This window comes from Mustela erminea, chromosome 1, assembly GCF_009829155.1.
Source record: "Mustela erminea isolate mMusErm1 chromosome 1, mMusErm1.Pri, whole genome shotgun sequence".
Classification (NCBI taxonomy): domain Eukaryota; kingdom Metazoa; phylum Chordata; class Mammalia; order Carnivora; family Mustelidae; genus Mustela; species Mustela erminea.
Genome location: NC_045614.1, coordinates 152,051,930 through 152,072,974, shown reverse-complemented (window position 1 = coordinate 152,072,974; position 21,045 = coordinate 152,051,930). Strand labels below are relative to the sequence as shown.

The window sequence follows — 21,045 nt, the reverse complement described above, 5'->3', positions numbered from 1 at the left end:
GGATGCCTGAGTGGCTCGGTCGGTTAAGTGGCTGCCTTCAGCTCAGGTTATGATCCCAGGGTCCTGGGATGGAGTCCAGCATCCAGCCTTTTGCTTAGCAGGGAGCCTGCTTCTCCTATATGCCGCTCCCCCTGCTTGTGCTCTCTCTCTCTCTAGCAAATAAAGAAAACCTTAAAAAAGGAAAGTACCAAATCAGGATGCCCAGATGCCCAACACCCCAAAAAAGGTGAATACAGGGGTGCCTGGGTGGCTTAGTCATTAAGCATATGCCTTTGGCTCAGGTCATGATCCCAGGGTCCTGGGCTCAAGCCCCGCATTGGGTTCCCTGCTCAGTGGGGAGCCAGCTTCTCCTTCTCTCTCTGCCTGCCACACTGCCTACTTGTGCTCTCTCTCTCTGCCAAATAGATAAAATCTGAAAAAAAAAAAAAAAAAAGTAAATATAGGAAAGCATAGTCTTTTTGATTCCTAGGCTAGACCCTGGGGCACCATCACCCACAGGCCTCAGTCCTATGGAGACGGAGTGCAGTGAATATTCTGGCACAGTGGTGGGTTTATGTTGTCATGAAATTCTTACTAAAGTCATGAGGAGGTAAAATTATTCTGAACTATAATAAATCTGAATAAAGGACGTTAACAAATTTTCAGGGAAAAAAAATGCCTGTCACAGGGATGATTCCTGGCATATGTTAAAAGCAGATGGTTCTGTAAATTTAATTCCCATTGTGAAAAAGCCTCCAGGCTAATTAAGGGGAAAAGATTGCATCACCAAAGTAACTGAAAGACAAGGCTTTAGGACCTACCTTGCAACAAGCTTCTACAAGCCGCTCATAGCCTCCTTCCCTGCACTCAGAGGAGGGCCAGGAAAGGGCATGAGTCAGTAAACCACCGAGGGATGGAAACCTCACCAGGCCCCAGCCTGGGATGAACAGAATCCATAATTCCCTTAGGTCAATGGTTCCCAGGTTCTCTTGCTACTCTTTTTTAGACTTAGAACACTAAGTGATAAAGAGAATTTAATAATCCCTTACAAAACAAGAGGCTAACTGGAGAGAGAAACTAGAATTCTAAGTTTGCTTCTCCTGTTAGTATGTTAAAAATTTTCTAGGATTCTCAGTTTTATGAGAATATATGTTAACAGTCCCTACAGATGTAGGTTTTTGTGAAGATTTTGCAACTGTGTGAATAGTAATACAGATACATACCATTATTGACCACAGGGCTGGGTCCTTTAAGAACTGATCTGTAACTTTTGAACACCAGCAAGTTAAATACTGTAATTCTCACTTTTGTAAGAGGAAGCAACCAGATCTCAGAAAGGTTAAGACACTATGTTGCTAGCAGACAGAATGAAAAATGAATCTTCTGACTTCATACTATTTTTCCTTGTATCTATAGTCTTAATTATCAAACACTTTTGAAATTCCTGCTCACTGTTTTTCTTTTGGCACCTTCTTATTTAAGTGACCTAGAATCTCTGTATGCAATCAAGATAAACAGGGGAAGCAGCAATGCTGTAGCTCCAAGGAGACCAGAAGTCCTAGTCTCCCCGGACAGGCTTGGACTATGCCTGTGGGACTGATGTAATTACTGGGCCTCTTTCGCTTTCAAATGAATCCCAATTTGGTCAATAGATTATATGCTGACTCCTTATAACAGCAGCTATATTTGTAGAGTGCTTGTCTTGGGTCAGACCCTTTAAAGACATAATGGTATTTAAGCCTCACAAGGCTAGGATGTAATAGAGGCCTTGGAATCATGCCCTTTTGTTCTTTAGAAAACTGCTTTGAAGCAGCTAAATGGAGGAGTCACAATCCACACTTGGGTCTGTCTCACTCCACAACCCTACTTCCTTAACTATCTCAGGACACAGGTCATGGCCTGAAGACCACTACTGTTCTCATGAAGGGTAAAGTTACAAATTACAAATTACAATTAATTCTTAGCAGTATCTTTAAAACTGCTACTTTTCACTTGCTATGATAAATATCATCATCAACTTTAGTTAAAATGTGAAAAAAATCTCAGTGGGAATGTAAATTGGTACGGCCACCATGGAAAACAGTATGGCGGTTCCTCAAAAAAAAAAAAAAAACAAAAAAAAAACAAACAAACCCCAAACCAAAACCAAACGAAATTCAGCAATCTCACTTGTGGGTATCTATCTGAAGGAAACAGAATCACTATTTCACAAAGAAAACTGCACCGCCATGTTCACTGCAGCATTATTTACAATAGCCAAGATAGAGAAACAACCTGACTGTCCACTGAAATATGAATGGATAAAGAAAATGTGGTATATGTGTGTGCACACACGTTTGTGCATAAATGGAATATTTGGCCATAAAAAAGAAGGAAATTCTGACATTTGCAACAGCATAGGTGGACCTTGAGGGCATTATGCTAACTGAAATAAATTAAAGACAAATACTGTATGATTTCACTTATATGTAGAATCTAAAAAAAAAAAAAAATGAACTCATAGATGCAGAGAACAGACTGGTGGTTGCCAGAGGTGGAGGTGTTGAAGGTTATCAAAAGGTATAAACTTCTAGTTATAAAGTAAGTAAGAAAAAAAGCAAGCAGAGAATGCATCTAGCATTTTCCTCTCCATTCATTAATAAAGAGAAGCATACTCAACTCAGATAGAGCAAAACAAAGAAACAATTGCCTTAATGCCACATGCTAACCTAAAATATTTCCACACTAAACCATGGAAGCGAATCACCAGTGAATCCACCTTATCCCAGCCTCTCACTGATGGTCGACTTCAAGGCAGTTACTTGCCCAGGGTTACCACATAACATGTACATACACGTGCACCTTGGCCAGGGTCCAGGGCCACAATGCATATAGGACAGTGCCAGGCACAAGACAGGGGCTGAGAGGGTGAGTGATGAAGAATGCACTAGTAGATGGCAGCACTCCATGTCTGCACCCCAGGGAGGTCAGCCTCAGAGGGTTCGGATAATGAAGGACACCCTTCTTTATGCTGTGAATGATAAGAATGTGTTTCTGGGAGGCCAGCCCTAGTTCTCCACTACTCACTTGTCACTGGAGATGCTGCAATCTATGACTGTTTTTCTGCTTGTATTGATGATTATAAATGGCAGCTGAATGGTGGAGTTCAGAGCTGGAGGACCCTGGTTCTGCTGTTCATTTTGCCGATTTCTCTGAACCAGGTTTTTGAAAGCGATTTGCTGTAATGATCAAGAAAAAGAATATCATCATTTAATGTGGATAAGGGAGTTGGGATTCAATGAATTATAATAAATACATTCAAGAAATAGTATTAGAGAATTAGAAATTAGAGAGTTTAAATACTATCAGAGGCCTTAAATACTATTAAATAGTATTAATAATATTAGAAATTAGAGATATTAAAGAGGCTACCTATAACTTAACGAAAATGAAATACTTAGGAAAAAAGATTTGAATGATCTAACTCAGATACATTTCAAGGGAAAACACATACTTTTAAATGATGTCTAACGTCATCCTAATGTAAATTATGGGGCCTATGGCTTCCGTCATCCACAGACAGGATCTAACAAATCAGCAAGAGCCCAGGAGCCAATGCAACTCTAAGATTCTTAGTGACAAGGAGAAAGTGATACCAAGAGAACTTGTATTTTCCACTTATCTAATAGATTCTTGGGAGTTGGGGGTTACATACACCTTTTAATCTGTCTAGTTCAGGGATATGCAAACTTTATAAAGTCACAGAATCCTTTCTTCAAATGAAATCTATGGACAACTACGTAAAACAGATGAAAGTAGCATTGCTATGGCTGGTGGCAGAGGGGCAGGGGGTCCAGAGCCCAACGGCTCTGTCCTCACTCACCCGAGTTTCCTAGGGCACCTGCACAGAATTCCTGCATCCACAGGGTACAGCTGGAGTCTGGCCTGACCCACCCTTCACCTGACATCTTTCAGACAAGAAACTGAGGGCTGGCACTTATAAAATAGATCAAGGCCTAATCCTGATACTGAGTCTTGCTGCTACTTTTAGTTCTAACCACTATTAATAAGGCAAATGTACCAGAGAAATCCACAGCAAGAAAGACTATGCAATTCAACTTATTTATCTACTCATGAAACAGAATGGTTTTTTATTTTATATTTATTTATTTTTTTAAAAAGATTTTATTTATTTATTTTACAGAGAGAGAGAGATCACAACTAGGCAGAGAGGCAGAGAGAGGGGGAAGCAGGCTCCCCGCTGAGCAGAGAGCCCCATGTGGGGCTTGATCCCAGGACCCTGGGATCATGACCTGAGCTGAAGGCAGAGGCTTTAACCCACTGAGCCACCCAGGTGCCCCCCAGAATGGTTTTTTAAATGTTCCTAAAGTCAGATCCACTCATTCCCTCTTATTGGCATGTCTCATATTTGCCCAGTAGGGATGAATTTAAGTTGCTTTTCTATGTCTTAGCAATCTTATCCTAGGATTATTTGTTTTAGGTTCTGAGCCTTAACAAAAGTTTACTTAAGATTACTTTTATTTTAAGATGACTGGGTATAATCCCTAGAAAGTGAACATTTATGCCTAAAGTTCACAAAACAGAAGGGATGCCAATTTATTCTAACCCTAGCACTATGTCTAAAAATCACTATCAATATCAATCACTATCAAAAAACTATCACTACTGGGCAACTGGGTGGCTCAGCCAGTTAAGTGTCTGCCTTCAACTCAGGTCATGATCCCAGGGTTCTGAGACTGAGCCCCATGACAGGCTTCCTGCTCAGCGAGGAGCCTGCTCCTCCCTCTCCCCTCTGCTGGTGTGTGTGTGTGTTCTCTCTCTCTCTAAAACAAAACAAAACAAAACACAGGACGATCACTATCAATACTATCAAACTTTACTGAAGTTATACTTCATTATTTTCTGCTGGTAAAGAGTAAGGGCTGCTTTATATTCATTTTTTAATATATTTAATGTTGAAAAAATACGTTATTGATACTGTAAAACTGAGAAAAAGAATTAAATGTTTGACTACTTCTGCCTAGATTCTCTTCCCTTCTACCAGAAAAAGCATCTCAGGAGATGCCCTCATACTATGCCCTCACTTTGTGGCCCTACTGCTGTAGCAGGGCCTCAGGATAGGAGGGAATATCAACAGTAGTAAATAAGAGTCCTTAGATATATATGACTCAAGACGTCATATGTATGACTCAGTGACTGTTCAATACGTGTACAGAGATTTTTCAGGTGAAGAAACCAGTAATAACATACATAGTGTTATTTAGACAGTAAAAAGAAAAGTCACCTCCCATTTATTTTGGGTAGATTTCCTTTGTTGTCCTTTGACTGATTTCCTTCAGCCTTCTGTTCTCTTCCAGGTTCATTAACATCAATTTTAGAGGCGGAACAGAGGTTCACACATTCATTTTGCTATGTATTAGCAGCCCTGGAAAAGGTTTAATGGCTGGTAGGGATAGTTATACAGATAAAAGTAGGCTATCTGGATTACCTATAGATACCATCTATTCACACCCTTTCTCATCTACGTTAACCAAGGATAAATGAAAAGTGGTGGCAGTTAAGTAAAACTGACCTGTGTCATGTGATGTCAGTGAGTGGTGACATTAACTTGTTAGAAATTAAGCCAACTTTGCCATGGTAAATTATTAGTGTTCAGGGACACATTTAATTTACTTTCTGTGGTATCTTCATAAATGGTACTTGATGAATGAGAGAGAAACAAAACACTAGCAGGAAATAAGCTGTGTGTATGTCCACCAGAAGACCAGAGAGTGGCTGTTTTCAGTTATACTTTGGGTTTCACTTTAATGTTGAGAGAGGCCTACTTTTATAAATGTTGACAGCTAGGTTGCCCCTGGGTTGAAATCTATAAATATTGAGTTTGAAATACGGAAGAGGAAAAGAAATTTAGGACTTAAAAAAAAAAAAAAGTATACACTGTACAAAGATAAGCAGAGGAAAAAATATTCAACTTGCTTCTTAATGAAGGCTATCTAGGGGTATGAATATCCCCCCTGCACGAGGGTGATCATGCCCAGCACCGTTCTTTCTGATAAACAGGTAATTACAGGCATACTGATAAACAAGTTTTCTTAGTAACATTATGCCAAGAATCAGGCTCCAAAATGTTCCATGAGGATTTTGAGGAAATCCGAGAAAGGCCTGGCACAGAGATGAAGGAGTGTGAGCTAGTGGGAAGCCTTGAGGGGACAGGAACAGCAGAGGCAGGGGAGGGGAGCTTAGAAGGAAGTGAGAGCGCGGATCAGAAGCCAGTGCCTGGCAGGCCAGGTTGCAGAAGGCAGAATTCCACAGGGAGGAGCACAGGAAAAAACCATCAGCTTTCAAATTCTTCTAAGTGTTTTGTTTTATAAGCTGCAGAATACTCTTCAAACAAAACCTTATCTGGAAATCCAGTATGAAAAATACATAAAATGCTTACTCTAGTGCTAGCTCCTCGGGTAGGTCCTGCAGGGTTCGGAGTGAAAGCAGACACAGAACCCAGCAAGGAAGAAAGTGGCGGCCTACTCAGGGCGGAACATCACCTTTGGAGCTTGCCTTATGTTTGGGCAATCTCTGCTCTATCTGCTGCTACTTCTCTGCCCCTGGTCTACTTCCTTTCCTACTTCCTTCTCAGATCAAAAGGAGCTCTCTGCAAGGGTTAAATGCTCTTCTCTTGCTGCTCAGATTTACATATGAAGGTGAAATAAACTAAGAGAAGCATCTAGAAAGTGAAAAACAAAAATGTGGAATATTTAAGAATACCTAACCTATTCTGTCCATTAGACAAAGGGAGTGTTTTGGGAAAACACTGCTACAATATTTGGTAACTTGTTACCTTTATTTCTGAAAAGTGGACTCACCTAAAAAATTAAATAGGATCTAAAATTGTGAAATTAAGTGGATTTTATGAGTGGTTGAAAGCTTTTCATATAAAGAAAATTTGCTGATTAAAAAATAAAAAAGCATAAAGACCCTCTGGGCTCATTTTAAAAAGGGTTTCTGACTGCACTGAAAATGACCCCAGTGTACTGCTCAAAGTGAATTTTTACAGCAACAACAACTACCAAAAATAAATAATAATAATAATAATAATAATAATAATAATTAAAAAAAGGCCATGTGATTTTACCTCAATGATTTTATACACTGGCTCTATTATATTTGAAAAACCATACAAATTCCAGGCAATTATCCAAAACAGTGTAAATACAGGGATCCTTATTACATTATAAAAGCTAATTTTCTTAAAAAGAAGTGCATTTTAACTTTCGGTATTTCTACAGAGTTTATTGAATCTTTACATATTTACAGATAATAAGTTATTACAGGTGGATTTGATAATTTTACTCTAAGTGCCAGAAGTTATTTACAGATAATAAGTTATTACAGGTGGATTTGATAATTTTACTCTAAGTGCTTGAAGTTTAATGAGCCTTACTTCTTGATATTCCAAATTAGGGCTAAAATAAACACACACAAAAGGACTTCTAACAGTTTCTCTTCAGAGCAAGAATAAGTGTCAGTAGTAACGCATAATATAAGTCATGCACAGGGTAGGTGACCTGTCATGAGGCCATGATGATGGTGAGAGACAATCATCGTAAAGGCAGACCATGTGGATGGTGGTGAGCTCAGATGTGGAGGAGGCCGCCCTAGTGCGGTCCCGTCAGACACTACTCAAAAGGCAACCAAAGGAGAAAACACCAATGCTAAAAGCAAGTAAGTAGAGTAGCAGAATATAGGTACCAAAAAGAATGAAAAACATCCCAGCTTCTTTACCTGCAGGAGAAGTTCTTGCAGCTGGGCCCGCTTCTGCTTTATCCGTTCTATCCTCCTCTGCTTCTCTATCTTTAAAACACAGGTTACAAAATAACATGAACATATGGAGAGTATAAAGTACTGCTCACTTTCCAGGTCCCCATTCTCAGATATCAAGAATTTTCCTTAGGGGTGCATGGGTGGCTCAGTCCATTAAGTGTTCAATTCTTGGCTTCAGCTCAGGTCATGATCTTTAGAGCCCACATTGGACTCTGCACGCAGTGCAGAGTCTGCTTAGAATTCTCTCCTTCTCCTTCTCCTTCAGCCCCTCCCCCAGCTCATGCTCTGTGTTCTCTCTCTAAAATCAATCAATCTTAAAAAAGAATTTTCCTTAAAATTCAATCCATTTTAACAACCAACATCAATAAAGGCATATCACACCTTTTTGGGGAGCAGGGGTTGGGGTATGCAAGTAGCCATGATAGCAGAATTGTGGTAACTAATATTATTAATGAAACCCAGATATGCAGTACTTGTTGCTATTTTCAAATTCTAACCAGAGTAATAGTTAACACTTAATGAATACTTTGTGTGCCAGCAACTCAACTAATCACTTCATACACACATGATCTTTTTTCCCCTCCCTACACACATTATCTTAAAGCATCTTCTTAAGACCCTAGGAGGTGAGAACTGTTGTTACCCATTTTCCATGTAAGGAAATGGAGGCATATGGTTAAGTAACGGCCCAAGGTCACATAGCTAGTGAAGGGCAAGAGTCAGGATTTGAATCTAAGCCATCTGGTTCCAGAGACCTTACTATTAATTACTTTCTTATATTACCCCCAACCCAAAGAATGCAGTAAGATCTCATTTAAGATTTCAGTTTAACTGACTTTTAAATAGGCATACCTCCTAATACAGAGAGCCTACATATTCAATACAAAATTTCTACTTGTAGAGTAAGGAACATGCTTATGGGACAAATTTCCCAGCTTCACACAACTATTACTTAATAGTTAACTTAATAACTAAATAGTTGGGCGCCTGGGTGGCTCAGTGGGTTAAGCCGCTGCCTTCGGCTCAGGTCATGATCTCAGGGTCCTGGGATCGAGTCCCGCATCAGGCTCTCTGCTCGGCAGGGAGCCTGCCTCCTCCTCCTCTCTCTCTCTCTCTGCCTGCCTCTCTGCCTACTTGTGATCTCTCTCTGTCAAATAAATAAATAAAATCTTAAAAAAAAAAATAACTAAATAGTTAGTAGGGTCTGAATTTCCTCATAGATGAGTTCCTCACTGTGTCTTTGGGCAAAAGTGAGTAACATCAAACATGACATTTTTCTTGTCAACTCTAACAGTGTTTCTTTCTTTCTTTTTTTTTAAGATTTTATTTATTTATTAGAGAGATGGAGAGAGGGCACAAGTAGGCAGAGCAGCAGGCAGAGGGAGAGGGAGAAGCAGGCTCTCCACTGAGCAGAGAGACCGATGCGAGGCTCAATCCCAGGACCCCAGGATCATGACCTGAGCCAAAGGCAGCCACTTAACTGACTGAGCCACCCAGGTGCCCCTCTAACAGTGTTTCTTATTTGCTCCCCATCTACTCCAGTCTGCACCAAGAGTTTCTTCTCATTTTTCATCTAACCACTAAAGCACTTTCATTTTAAATTACTTAAGATTCACTAGAAAAATCTATGTGGCTTTCTAAATTTGAAAAGAGTTTCCCTCCTCTATCTGTAGCTGTGACAGGCCAGACCCCTACCTGTCCCTCATGCCCCCATTTAACACCAAGCCAAGTTGTATCAATTCTACCTGTAAAACACCTCTCCAACCTCATGACACTGACTTAACTCAGACCATCTCCAAGCCACCCCCTCAATTTCCCTCCTCAACTTCCAACCTCACTAGGAGAATGATCCCTTGAATATGTCCCATCAGTCTTCCTCTTTATATTCAAAAGCTTCCCACTGTTTCCAGGATCAGGTCCTTAAAGCTTCACACTTAGAAATCCATCCCCTTTAGCCCTGCCTGTACTCTGGTCACACCCAGCTGTGTACATGCTTTCTTACGTCTGCTTCTGGAAGGCCCTCCCTGCCCTAAACCACTGGGCAAATGCCTACACCTCCCTCATCACTGAGCTCAAGGAATTGTTTCTTTTCTTGGTAAAGCCCTCCTTTACCTCCCTTTCTAGAGCATCTGTATATATGTCTTTCACAGGAATAATTGACCACAGTTTTGGTAACTTCTTTTACATTTTTCCTTTCCTCAATTAGAATGAAAGTTCCTGGGGTCAAAGATTCTGTCTTGTATAATCTTTAGGTACTGCTAATAGATTTCTGCTTGTTGAGGCTTTGTTATCAGCTTACTATTACTGGTAATAAAAATGATCCTCGGGATACCTGGGTGGCTTACTAAGTTAAGTGTCTGTCTTTAGCTCAGATCACGATCTCAGAGTCCCGGGATCGAGTCCCAAATTCGAATCCTTGCTCAGCAGGGAGCCTGGTTCTCCCGCTACCTGCCACTTTCTCTCTGACAAATAAATAAAATCTTTTAAAAAATTAGAGAAAAAAACTTAAAAAAAAAAAAAAAGATACTCAAATTCTACTCTATCAGGAGAAAAGGAGGTCATTTCCACGGTAGCATATGAATAACATTCTACAACCATTTTTTTTAATTTTTAATTTTTCATAAACATATAATATATTTTTATCTCCAGGGGTACAGGTCTGTGAATCGCCAGGTTACAACCATTTTTTTTGTTCAAAGATTTTATTTACTTATTTGAGAGAGACAGCATGAGTAGAGGGGAGGGGGCAGAGGCAGAAGCAGACCCTCCCAACTGAGTAGGGAGCCCAATGTGGGACCTCAATCTCAGGATCCTGGGATCACGACCTGAGCTGAAAGCAAATGTTTAACTGACTGAGCCACTCAGGCACCCCAACATTCTACAGCTCCTGATGAATGTCTGATTTCTCCCTCTATCCACAAGGACAATAATATCAAATAAGTTTTGATTTGCTGAGGGGAAAAAGGACTAATAAAAACATGAAATCAGGGCGCCTGGGTGGCTCAGTGGGTTAAGCCGCTGCCTTTGGCTCAGGTCATGATCTCAGGGTCCTGGGATCGAGTCCCGCATCGGGCTCTCTGCTCAGCGGGGAGCCTGCCTCCCTCTCTCTCTCTCTGCCTGCCTCTCCATCTACTTGTGATTTCTCTCTGTCAAATAAATAAATAAAATCTTAAAAAAAAAAACAACAACATGAAATCAACCATATTTATTGCCAGAAACTATATTTAACTTCAGTGTATTCCATTTATGGCCATGAGAGTACAATTATGTCAAATCAATTTAAAACCAGTAGGTCAGGGCACATGCTCATATAGGAAAGATTTTCTATAATGATTGAAGTTAATGGGATAAAAAATGTTTTTGCATACAGCATCCCAAAATCATGTTCACCGAACATTCTATCCTTTCTGATAAAGATACAGATGAAATACCATTCTGTTGCCACTGATGCGAGAATCAAGGACAAAAGTTTAAACACTAAAAGTAAACAGCCAGTTTGATCCTTTTTTTTTTTTTTGGATCCATACAGCAAGCATTTCATCAAATAACATATTATTTCTATTTATGAGTTGTCAAAAATTTATTATTAGAGTGTTCACAATTAAACTAGAATAAAATACGTTTTCTAAGAAATCTCTATGTCTCTCATTAGTCAACTATATACCTTTCTAAATCTCCTTCCAGTTCTAAAATTCAACAAAGAGTCTGACAAAAAAAAATAGTATACATGAACAATTAGAAATACTTTAATATTATATGTATTCCTAAATTAAAATGCCTCTTATAGAGGTGCCTGGTTGGCTTAGTCAGCTAAGTGTCTGCCTTCGGCTCAGGTCATGATCCCAGGGTCTTGGGATGGAACCCCGTGTCAGGCTCCCTGCTCAGTAGGGAGTCTACTTCTCCCTTTCCCTCTGCTACTCTTCCTGCTTGTGCTCTCTAATAAATAATTAAAATCTTTAAAAATAAAATAAAATAAAATAAAATAAAATAAAATAAAATAAAATGCCTCTTATGTAAAATAGAATAAACTACTATATAAAAACAGATTTTTCCACTTACCTCAAGATTTTGACATTCCTGAGCAGAATTGGTAGGCAGGCCAATCCACTTGATTTCTTTTTTTTCTTTTGAAATTATGTTCATTGCCATTAACACATTTAAAGCATCATAAACTCTTCTCCTAATATTCTTCTGGTCATAAGCCTGCTAAAAAATACTTTTAATGAGTGATAAATTTCAAAATACTTTTTATGAGTGATAAATTTCAAGGCTTAAGGTACAGTCACAGGATATTAGGATATTTAATTAATATTATTATTATAATATCTTAGGAGTGTTTAAAGAACTCTATACCCAGTGAAAATATCCTTCGAAAGTAAGGATGAGATAAAGATACTTTCAAACAATCTAAAACATAAAATATTCTAAAAAATAAAGATTACGTTAGCAACAGTTCTAAATTAAAAAATACTAAAGGGCATTCTTCAGTTAGAAGAAAGATGGATGGAATACGAGGCAGAAGTTTGGAGATGCAGGATGGAATGAAGACCAACATGAAAGACAAATATGTTGGTATATTTCAAGTAACACTCACTTTATAAAATAAGAATGTCTTGTGGAGTCAAGAATATATATAGAACTAACATATGTGACAACAGTATATATCAGAAAGGGGTAATGGATGTATTAATTAAAGTGGGCTAAAACCCTGCATTGTCTGGGAGGATATTATAAGACTTTGAAAAGTTAAGGATGCATGTTTTAGTTAGGTAAAACAGTGCTTTTCAAGTATGTGGTCCAAGGACTAGTGCTGATCTGAAAACTGTTACTAGTCTACAATGAAAATAGGGAACTTGCACCAAAATGTCATCACACAGATCACTAAAGCACATTGTTTATTTCAGCTGATTTTTTTTTTAAGCAAGATTTTTCTCAATAAGGAGACTGTCTTAACTTAGATTATGCAAAGAAAAAAACCCTTATTTTATTGTGGACAAGCAGTTCTTTTTTTTTTTTTTTTTTTTTAATAAGATTTTATTTATTTATTTGACAGAGAGAAATCACAAATAGATGGAGAGGCAGGCAGAGAGAGAGGAAGGGAAGCAGGCTCCCTGCTGAGCAGAGAGCCCGATGCGGGACTCGATCCCAGGACCCTGAGATCATGACCTGAGCCGAAGGCAGCGGCTTAACCCACTGAGCCACCCAGGCGCCCGTGGACAAGCAGTTCTTATGAAAAATCCAATCAATCAAATGCCGTGATAATAATGGATGGTCGAGAAAACTGAATATAGAAACTTAACTTGAAGGGAGAAACTGAAGTTACAGAAGTGAATGTAAATATTAGAAATCCTGACCCTGTAGAAATAATGATAATATAATAAAAAATATCAGGAGACAAACCGAAGTAGGCCTGCTGAGTGAGGCTCTCTTTAATATTTAAAGGGGCACGGGATCCAAAGCAGATGAACTATTCAAACAGATGAAGTACATTAATAATAGAGGTTTTGGTACAACATATTTATTTAAAGTCATAACAACAAAGATAATATTATTCTTTTAACAACTACCACTAATATATTCAATCTGAATTTGTGCTAAACAGGAAAGATGGGAGATGCAAGTAAATACAAGCATATTAATTTTTTTCCTTCATAACCAACAGATACTGGTTTTATAGGGGACAACAAACAAAAGAAACAAAATAATGAAGTTACTTAAAGTTATAAAGATAACCAATTAAAGAACTAAAAGAACAAACCTTCCAATTTATTAAAACAAACAAACAAACGAACAAATCCCCCACACAGCAGGGAACAGGAAGAAAAACCCCCCAAACTTGTATCCAGGGATGGGGATGGGAGTGGTTAGTAAAAATGTATGTTAGATGATGAAATGTACTAAGAAATGCCTCAGTACAGAAACATCTGAGAGAAAACTGGAGAGGAGAGCAAAACCATATGGCTCCTTAGCAGAGATTCAGACAAAGGAAATAGTGAGCCTGATAAGGAATATATCTGGCATATTCACTCCAAAACAAAAAACAAAAAAACCCACCAGTTTCAATCATGATCATCAATGTAAATTTTCCTCCTACTAAATTTTCAGGATAAACTATACAGAATTTGATTACATTCAATATCCATTTCTGATATTATTAATTAAGAAAAATGAAAGAAATGTTTATTTAAAAAGATCAAATTATGGTTGCTATCATTTCAAAATATAATCTTTATTATAAGGTGGCTAGAGTGTAGTAACTGGGAGAGTGCATAACAGGAGATGAGATCGGAGAGGTAATGGTGGGCCAGGTCATATGGAGTCTTGTAGTACATTTTGAGAACCTCCACTTTCAATCAGAATCAGAATGTTCGTACCTTCTCTACAATTGCCAGAGAAAAGAATGACTCACAAGAAAAAACTCAAAGCAACCCCCCCAAAATATAAATAATTCAACTCACGATCTCTGATCACAGCTAATGAAAAACTCAGTAAAAAGTAAAAACCCAGAAAAACAAACAAAAATCCCTATCATCAGGAACTATAAAGACTCTAATGCCATTCTTAGGTCAGAGAGGAAATGAAAACCAAAGGTGCAGAATATTTAAAGAATAACATTATATCAGAATCAATGGGAAATGGCTAAAGCAGTGAACGAGAGGAAAAGTTGTAGCTATAAAGATTTTAATTACTAAACAAAATAATAAAAGTAAAGTATACATCATAGAACAGAAAAATAACAGAAGTAACTTCAGGAAAGAGAATATTAAATGAAGAAAAAAGGGGTGCCCGAGTGGCTCAGTTGGTTAAGCATCAGCCTTCGGCTCAGATCATGATCCCAGGGTTCTGGGATTGAGCCCCACATTGCGGGGAGCCTGCTTCTCCCCTCCCTTTGCTTGTGTGCTCCTGCTCTCTGTCAAATAAATAAATAAATAAATAAAAATTTTAAAGAAAAATGAAGATAAAAAAAGAAATTAACTGCAAAACAGGAGGGTCAGTATAGAATCTAAGAAACGGTGATTTGAGAAAAATAATTGCAAATAAATTTTGAGAACAGGTATGAAATGGAGGATTTTCTAAGCAAACATAAAATACCAAACTGACTCTAAGGGAGACAGAAATTCTAAACAGACTAATTACCAAAGAAAAAATGGAGAATACTATTTAAGCTTTACCCCCCCACCAAATCGACAGGCCTAGATGGTATCACAGATGATTTCTATAATATGTCAGGGAAGAGAAATATACAATCCATGCTATTTAACCTATAATGGAGAAAAAGAGGAATAAGGAGGAAAAAAACCTCTAAATTTTAAAAAAACAGCATTAACACTACAAATCAAAACTGCAAAGATGGTAAAAAAAAAAAAAAAAGAAAATCCCACCAATCTCATTTGTGAGTGTCAGTGTAAAACTCCTCAGTTTTCAGGAAAATATACAGAATTTGATTAAATTCAGTATCCATTTCTGATTTTTTTTTTTTAGTTAAGAAAGAAACTGGGATCAAGCTGATCCCTGCATCTGGGCTCTCTGCTCAGCGGGGAGCCTGCTTCCTCTTCTCTCTCTGCCTGCCTCTCTGCCTACTTGTGATCTCTGTCTGTCAAATAAATAAATAAAATCTTTAAAAAAAATCAAATTATGGTTGCTATCATCTCAAAAATAAAACCTTTGTCATAATTAAGGTTGGAAGACTATAACTATTTCCACTAAGGTCAAGAACGGTTATAAAAATTGTTGTGGGGGAAAAAAAAGAATTGTTGTGGAGTACATACAATATGATTACATTTAAATAAAATGCAAATTGACCTATAATGATGAAAAGCAGATCAAAGGTTGCCTCGGGATAGAGGGAGAGGGAGGGACAGATTACAAAAGGTGGAAAGAACCTTCTGGAAGTGACAGAACTGTTCTTTATTGCTCTCTAAAATAAATAAAATCTTTAAAAAATAAAAAAAGGAAATAAATTTTATTATGTATATGCATAAGGAATTTGGGGGATGATACTCAAGAATCTCAAGAATAGTGAATATACCTTTGGGGAAACAGATTAAGGTCTTGATAAGGAGATATTGTGGGGCACTTGGGTTGCTCAGTCAGTTAAACATTTGCCTTTGACTCAGGTCATCATCTCAGGGTCCTAGGATTGAGTCCCAGGTCAGGCTCCCTGCTTAGCAGAAAGCGTGCTTCTCCCTCTTACTCTGAGCTCCCCCTGCTTGTGCTCTCTCAAATAAAAATAAATAAATAAATAAAATCTTTAAAAAGAAAAAGAGAGAGATTTTTATTATATACTCTTTGGTACAACTGAATTTTTTTAGACACATTCATACATTATTTTTCAGTTAAAACAAGATAAATTTTCAAATGGCTTAGATATAGAAGAAACATTAACGAATTCAGAAACACATCTCAAGTCATTCAAATATAAAAAGTATGTTTGAGAAAGGTATATTCCTGGGCACTTGGGTGGCTGAGTCAGTTAAGCGTCTGCCTTCGGCTCAGGTCATCATCTCAAGGTCCCAGGATGGAGCCCGGAGTTAGGCTCCCTGCTCTGCAGGGAGTCTGCTTCTCCCTCTCCCTCTGCCCCTCCTCCTGGCTGTGTGCTCCCTCTCTCTCTCTTTCAAATAAATAAAATCTTAAAAAAAAAAAAAAAAAAAGTATGTTCCTTTTGTAGCCCCAAAAAGTAGATTTTTAAGAATATTTGTTAATCTTTATGTTTAAATATATAATAAAAGAACGCTTTCAAAACCAAAACTAACAAAAACTCAACAACAAAAGAATTCCCCAATCGGTAATACGAAACCCTCAGGTAAAGGAGTTGGGGATTCCCCAGCTAGTCTGAGTCCTTAAAAAATGACAGTCAACCCAGAGATATACTATTTCGCCGTTCTAGTCAAAGTCACATGCATGATGTACCTACCGAATCAGCGGCCAAATGGTTATTTGAATTGGTGAACTCTGATACCAGCTCATCAGCCACCTCATTATATGACGTTGTACCTTTCCGCTGAACTTTCTCACACACTTTCATGGAAAAATGTCTCAAACCTTTTCCATTTTTATCTCCTTTTTTGCTTCGTTTACTAAAAGAGAAAAAAAAATACATATTTATATACTAGACTTCCTTTATAAAACTAATGGGAGAATATAGTAATTTGATTCCCTGCTTTAAAGTGGTAAATTTTAAATTGAATTCGAATGAAGAAATGTTTTGAACTTAATTTTTGCCTTAAAGCAAATAAAGTATGAAGCTGAGTGTTTTCTATACACCTCATTCATTTATTCAATAAATATTTACTGACCAGTTACTTAGTATTATATGCCAGGTACTATTCTACATACTGGGAATAAATCCATGAGAAGAACAGACAAAAACACTGCCCTGGTAGTTATATGTTTACCTTTTTTGTATTCTGTGTGTGCCACAGTTCCTTTTCACGTAAAATTAAAGTACCACTATTCTCAGTTTCATTTATCTACTCAAATTTCAAACAGAGGTCATTGGTATTAATAAAAGATCTAAGTCTTCAATTATTTTAACTTTGGTTAATGCTTAGTCCTAAACTCTGATAACTTATTACATTTTCAGGGGTTCAATTTAGTTCTGCCAATTTCTGAATGCCAACTATATGCCAAGAACTGCAGTAGGGAATAGAATACAAAAATGACAACTGAGGCAAAATCCTTTCCCTTAGTATGAATCTCATTGTGGGGTGGGGCGGGGGAAGACAGTGGAGACAAATCAGACCTATAAGGACAGACAACTCCAATGTAGTAAGGTTACGTGCCAAGACAGAGTTATTTACAAGTTCATGGGAACTGAGAAGAGGGACATCTTAACTAACCTAGAGGAGAAAGATTTGCTGGAGTAAGAGCCAAGTGAAAACAATCAACAAAATGCAAAGGCAACCTATGGAATGGGAGAAAATATTTACAAACCCTTTATCTGACAGGGGGTTAATAGCCAAAATAGCTAAGAAACTCCAACAACTCATTAACAAAAAACCCCCAAATAACCCAATTAAAAATAGGCAAAAGTCATGGACAGAAGTTTCTCCAAAGAGAACAAACAAATGGCCAACAGGTGTATGAAAAGGTGCTCAACATCACTAATCATTAGAGAAATGCAAATCAAAACCACAACAAGGCATTACCTCACATCTGTTAGGATGGCTATTAAAAAACAAAACAAAACAAAACAAACAAGATAAGCACTGGTGAAAATGTGGAGAAATTAGAACCCTGGCACACTGTTGGTGGGAATGGAAAATGGTACAGTTGCTATGAAAAAAGTATGGAGGTTCTCAAAATATTTAAAATAGAATTTCCAGGGGTGCCTGGGTGGCTCAGTGGGTTGGGCCTCTGCATTCGGCTCAGGTCATGATCTCACGGTCCTGGGATTGAGCCCCACGTTGAGCTCTCTGCTTAGTGGGGAGCCTGCTTCCCTCCGCCGCTGCCTGCCTCTCTGCCTACTTGTGATTTCTCTCTCTGTGTCAAATAAATAAATAAAATATTTTAAAACAAACAAAATAGAATTTCCATATGGTCCAGTGATCCTGTTTCTGGGTATATATCCGAAAGAACTGAAATCAGGATCTCAAAGAGGTACCTGTACTCTTGTGTTCATTGAGGATTATTCACAATAGCCAAGAAATGGAACTAACCTAATGTCCATAGGCAGATAAAAGGATTAAAAAATGTGGCATATATATACAATGGAATATTATTTGGCCCTAAAAGAGAATGAAATCCTGCCATATGTGACAACATGGATGAAGCTGAAGGACATTAGAGTAAACCAATCACAGAAGGACAAATAATGCATATCTCACTTATATAAGGTATATAAAAGAGTCAAACACATAGAAGCAAAGAGTAGAATGATGCTTGCCAGGGCCTGGAGGGAAAGGGAAAACAAGGAATTGCTCAACATGTTCAATGAAGTTTTAGTTATGCAAGAAGAGCAAGTTCTAGATATCTGCTGTACAACACAGTATGTACGGTTAATGATAATGTACACTTAAAAAGTTGTTGGGGGTAGATCTCCTAAGTGTCTTCACCGCCACCACGACCAAAAGAGAACTGTCAAGTGAAGGAAGTTAGTAAGGGCAACTAGGCAAAAGCAGCAGCAGTACACACATGGGAGAGTGCAACAGATGATAAATGTTCACAGTGCAGCATTACCAGAAGATAAAGTACAAGGCAAAAGATGAACCAGAAAGGGAGACAAAGGGGCAGGCCCATAAATGCCATGCAAAGGAACCTGTACTTTATCACCTTGCTTTAGTATAATTATATTCATTTACAAATTATTTACACATTTGGGGTGCCTGGGTGGTTCAGTCATTAAGCATCTGCCTTCAGCTCAGGTCATGATCCCAGGGTCCTGGGATCGAGCCCCACATCGGGCTCCCTGCTCAGCGGGAAGCCTGCTTCTCGCTCTCCCACTCTCCCTGCTTGTGTTTCCCCTCTTGCCGTGTCTCTGTCAAATAAATAAAATCTTAAAAAAAAATCATTTACACATTCTACTGTCTTATATACATTAAGAAACAGACAAAATGTACTTTTTTTTTTTTTTAAAGATTTTTATTTATTTATTTAACAGACAGAGATCACAAGTAGGCAGAGAAGCAGGCAGAGAGAGAGGAGGAAGCAGGCTCCCAGCTGAGCAGAGAATGAAGGAAGGACAGATACCTACTTTCTTTTTTTTATTTTTATTTTTATCTATTTATTTATTTTTAAAGATTTTATTTATCCATTTGAGAGAGAGTGTGAGAGACAGCATGAGAAGGGAGAAGGTCAGAGGGAGAAGCAGACTCCCTGGAGCTGGGAGCCTGATGGGGGACTCAATCCTGGGACTCTCGGAATCAGGACTTGAGCTGAAGGCAGTCACTCAACCGAATGAGCCACCCAGGCACCCCAGATATCTTTCTTTTTCCCCACATTCCCAAAGAATCACCTGTGGTCACACACTACTACTACTATTACCTCTAACTACTACTATTGAAATACTGGGAAGTCACTAAAGGTAACATGGTAAAATTGTCAGTCAGGCAGAGATTCTGGCTGCAAAGTAGAAAATGCATTTATGAGGGGGCAAAAGCAAAGACCAGATGAGAGGTAAGCCTAGGAAGAAATATCGACTCTCGAAATTGGGGCAACTAGATAAGTAGGGTTGAATAAGAAGAGATGGATTTGTGTAAATTTTAAAGATGAACATTTTTTTTTAAATTTAATTTAATTTTTAAAAAATATTTTATTTATTTATTTGACAGAGATCACAAGTAGGCAGAGAGGCAGGTAGAGAGAGAGAGGAGGAAGCAGGTTCCCCGCTGAGCACAGAGCCCTATGTGGGGCTCGATCCCAGGACCCTGAGATCATGACTTGAGCTGAAGGCAGAGGCTTAACCCACTGAGCCACCCAGGTGCCCCAAGATGAAAATTTATTTTTATCTTTACTAAGTGACTGGTCGATACGAATGTTAAGAAAGTGGGAAGTGAGAGAATGACTTAGAAAGGGAGTCATTTATTGAGATCCAGGAGACAGGAACACAGTCATGAGCTGCATTTTAAGCCTCCTCATCCACATGGTCCAATATCTAGGTATGATCCACATGTAGTTATCGAGCACATGAAATCTGGGAAGCCTGAATTAAGACGACGTCACTGAATTTCCAAGACTTGTATGAGAAATGAATGTTAAATACCTCATGGATATTTTTTACACTAATTACATGTTGAAATATATTTTAGATATATTAGATTAAATAAGAGATATAAAAATTAATTTCAGGGGTGCCTGGCTGGCTCAGTTAATAGAGTACGCCGACTCTTGATCTTGCACTGTGAATATGAGCCCCATTCTGGGCGAGGAGATTACTTAAAAATAAAATCTAGGGACGCCTGGGTGGCTCAGTTGGTTAAGCAGCTGCCTTCAGCTCAGGTCATCATCCCAGCGTCATGGGATCGAGTCCCACATCAGGCTCCTTGCTCCGCAGAGAGCCTGCTTCTCCCTCTGACTCTGCCTGCCACTCTGTCTGCCAGTGCTCGCTCTCGCTCGCTCTCTCTCTGACAAATAAATAAATAAAATCTTTAAAAAAAAAAATAAAATAAAATCTAAAAAACAACAAAAAATGTGAAATTAATTTTAAAACTGGCTTAGAAAATTAAAAATTACATGTGCCTTGCATTATATTTTTTTGGGTCAGCAATGATATTGAGTTTGACATGTCAGTGGAATAGCCCAACAGGTATA

General features: G+C 38.3%; 1 protein-coding gene across 9 annotated transcripts in view; it reads right to left on the bottom strand.

The window, feature by feature from the left end:
- TFDP2 (transcription factor Dp-2) overlaps nucleotides 1–21,045 on the bottom strand; it is a 171,835-nt gene that overhangs the window by 6,817 nt on the left and 143,973 nt on the right. For 7 of the 9 annotated variants that reach the window (XM_032346992.1, XM_032347002.1, XM_032347035.1 and 4 more), the window contains 4 exons: nucleotides 16,712–16,874; nucleotides 11,857–12,003; nucleotides 7,759–7,827; nucleotides 3,046–3,197 (listed from right to left, as the gene is read on the bottom strand). In XM_032346992.1, the coding sequence (XP_032202883.1) occupies nucleotides 3,046–3,197; nucleotides 7,759–7,827; nucleotides 11,857–12,003; nucleotides 16,712–16,874 (531 nt within the window). The remainder of the gene's footprint in view (nucleotides 1–3,045; nucleotides 3,198–7,758; nucleotides 7,828–11,856; nucleotides 12,004–16,711; nucleotides 16,875–21,045) is intronic. The other 2 variants (XM_032347010.1, XM_032346982.1) reach the window with 1 other exon arrangement.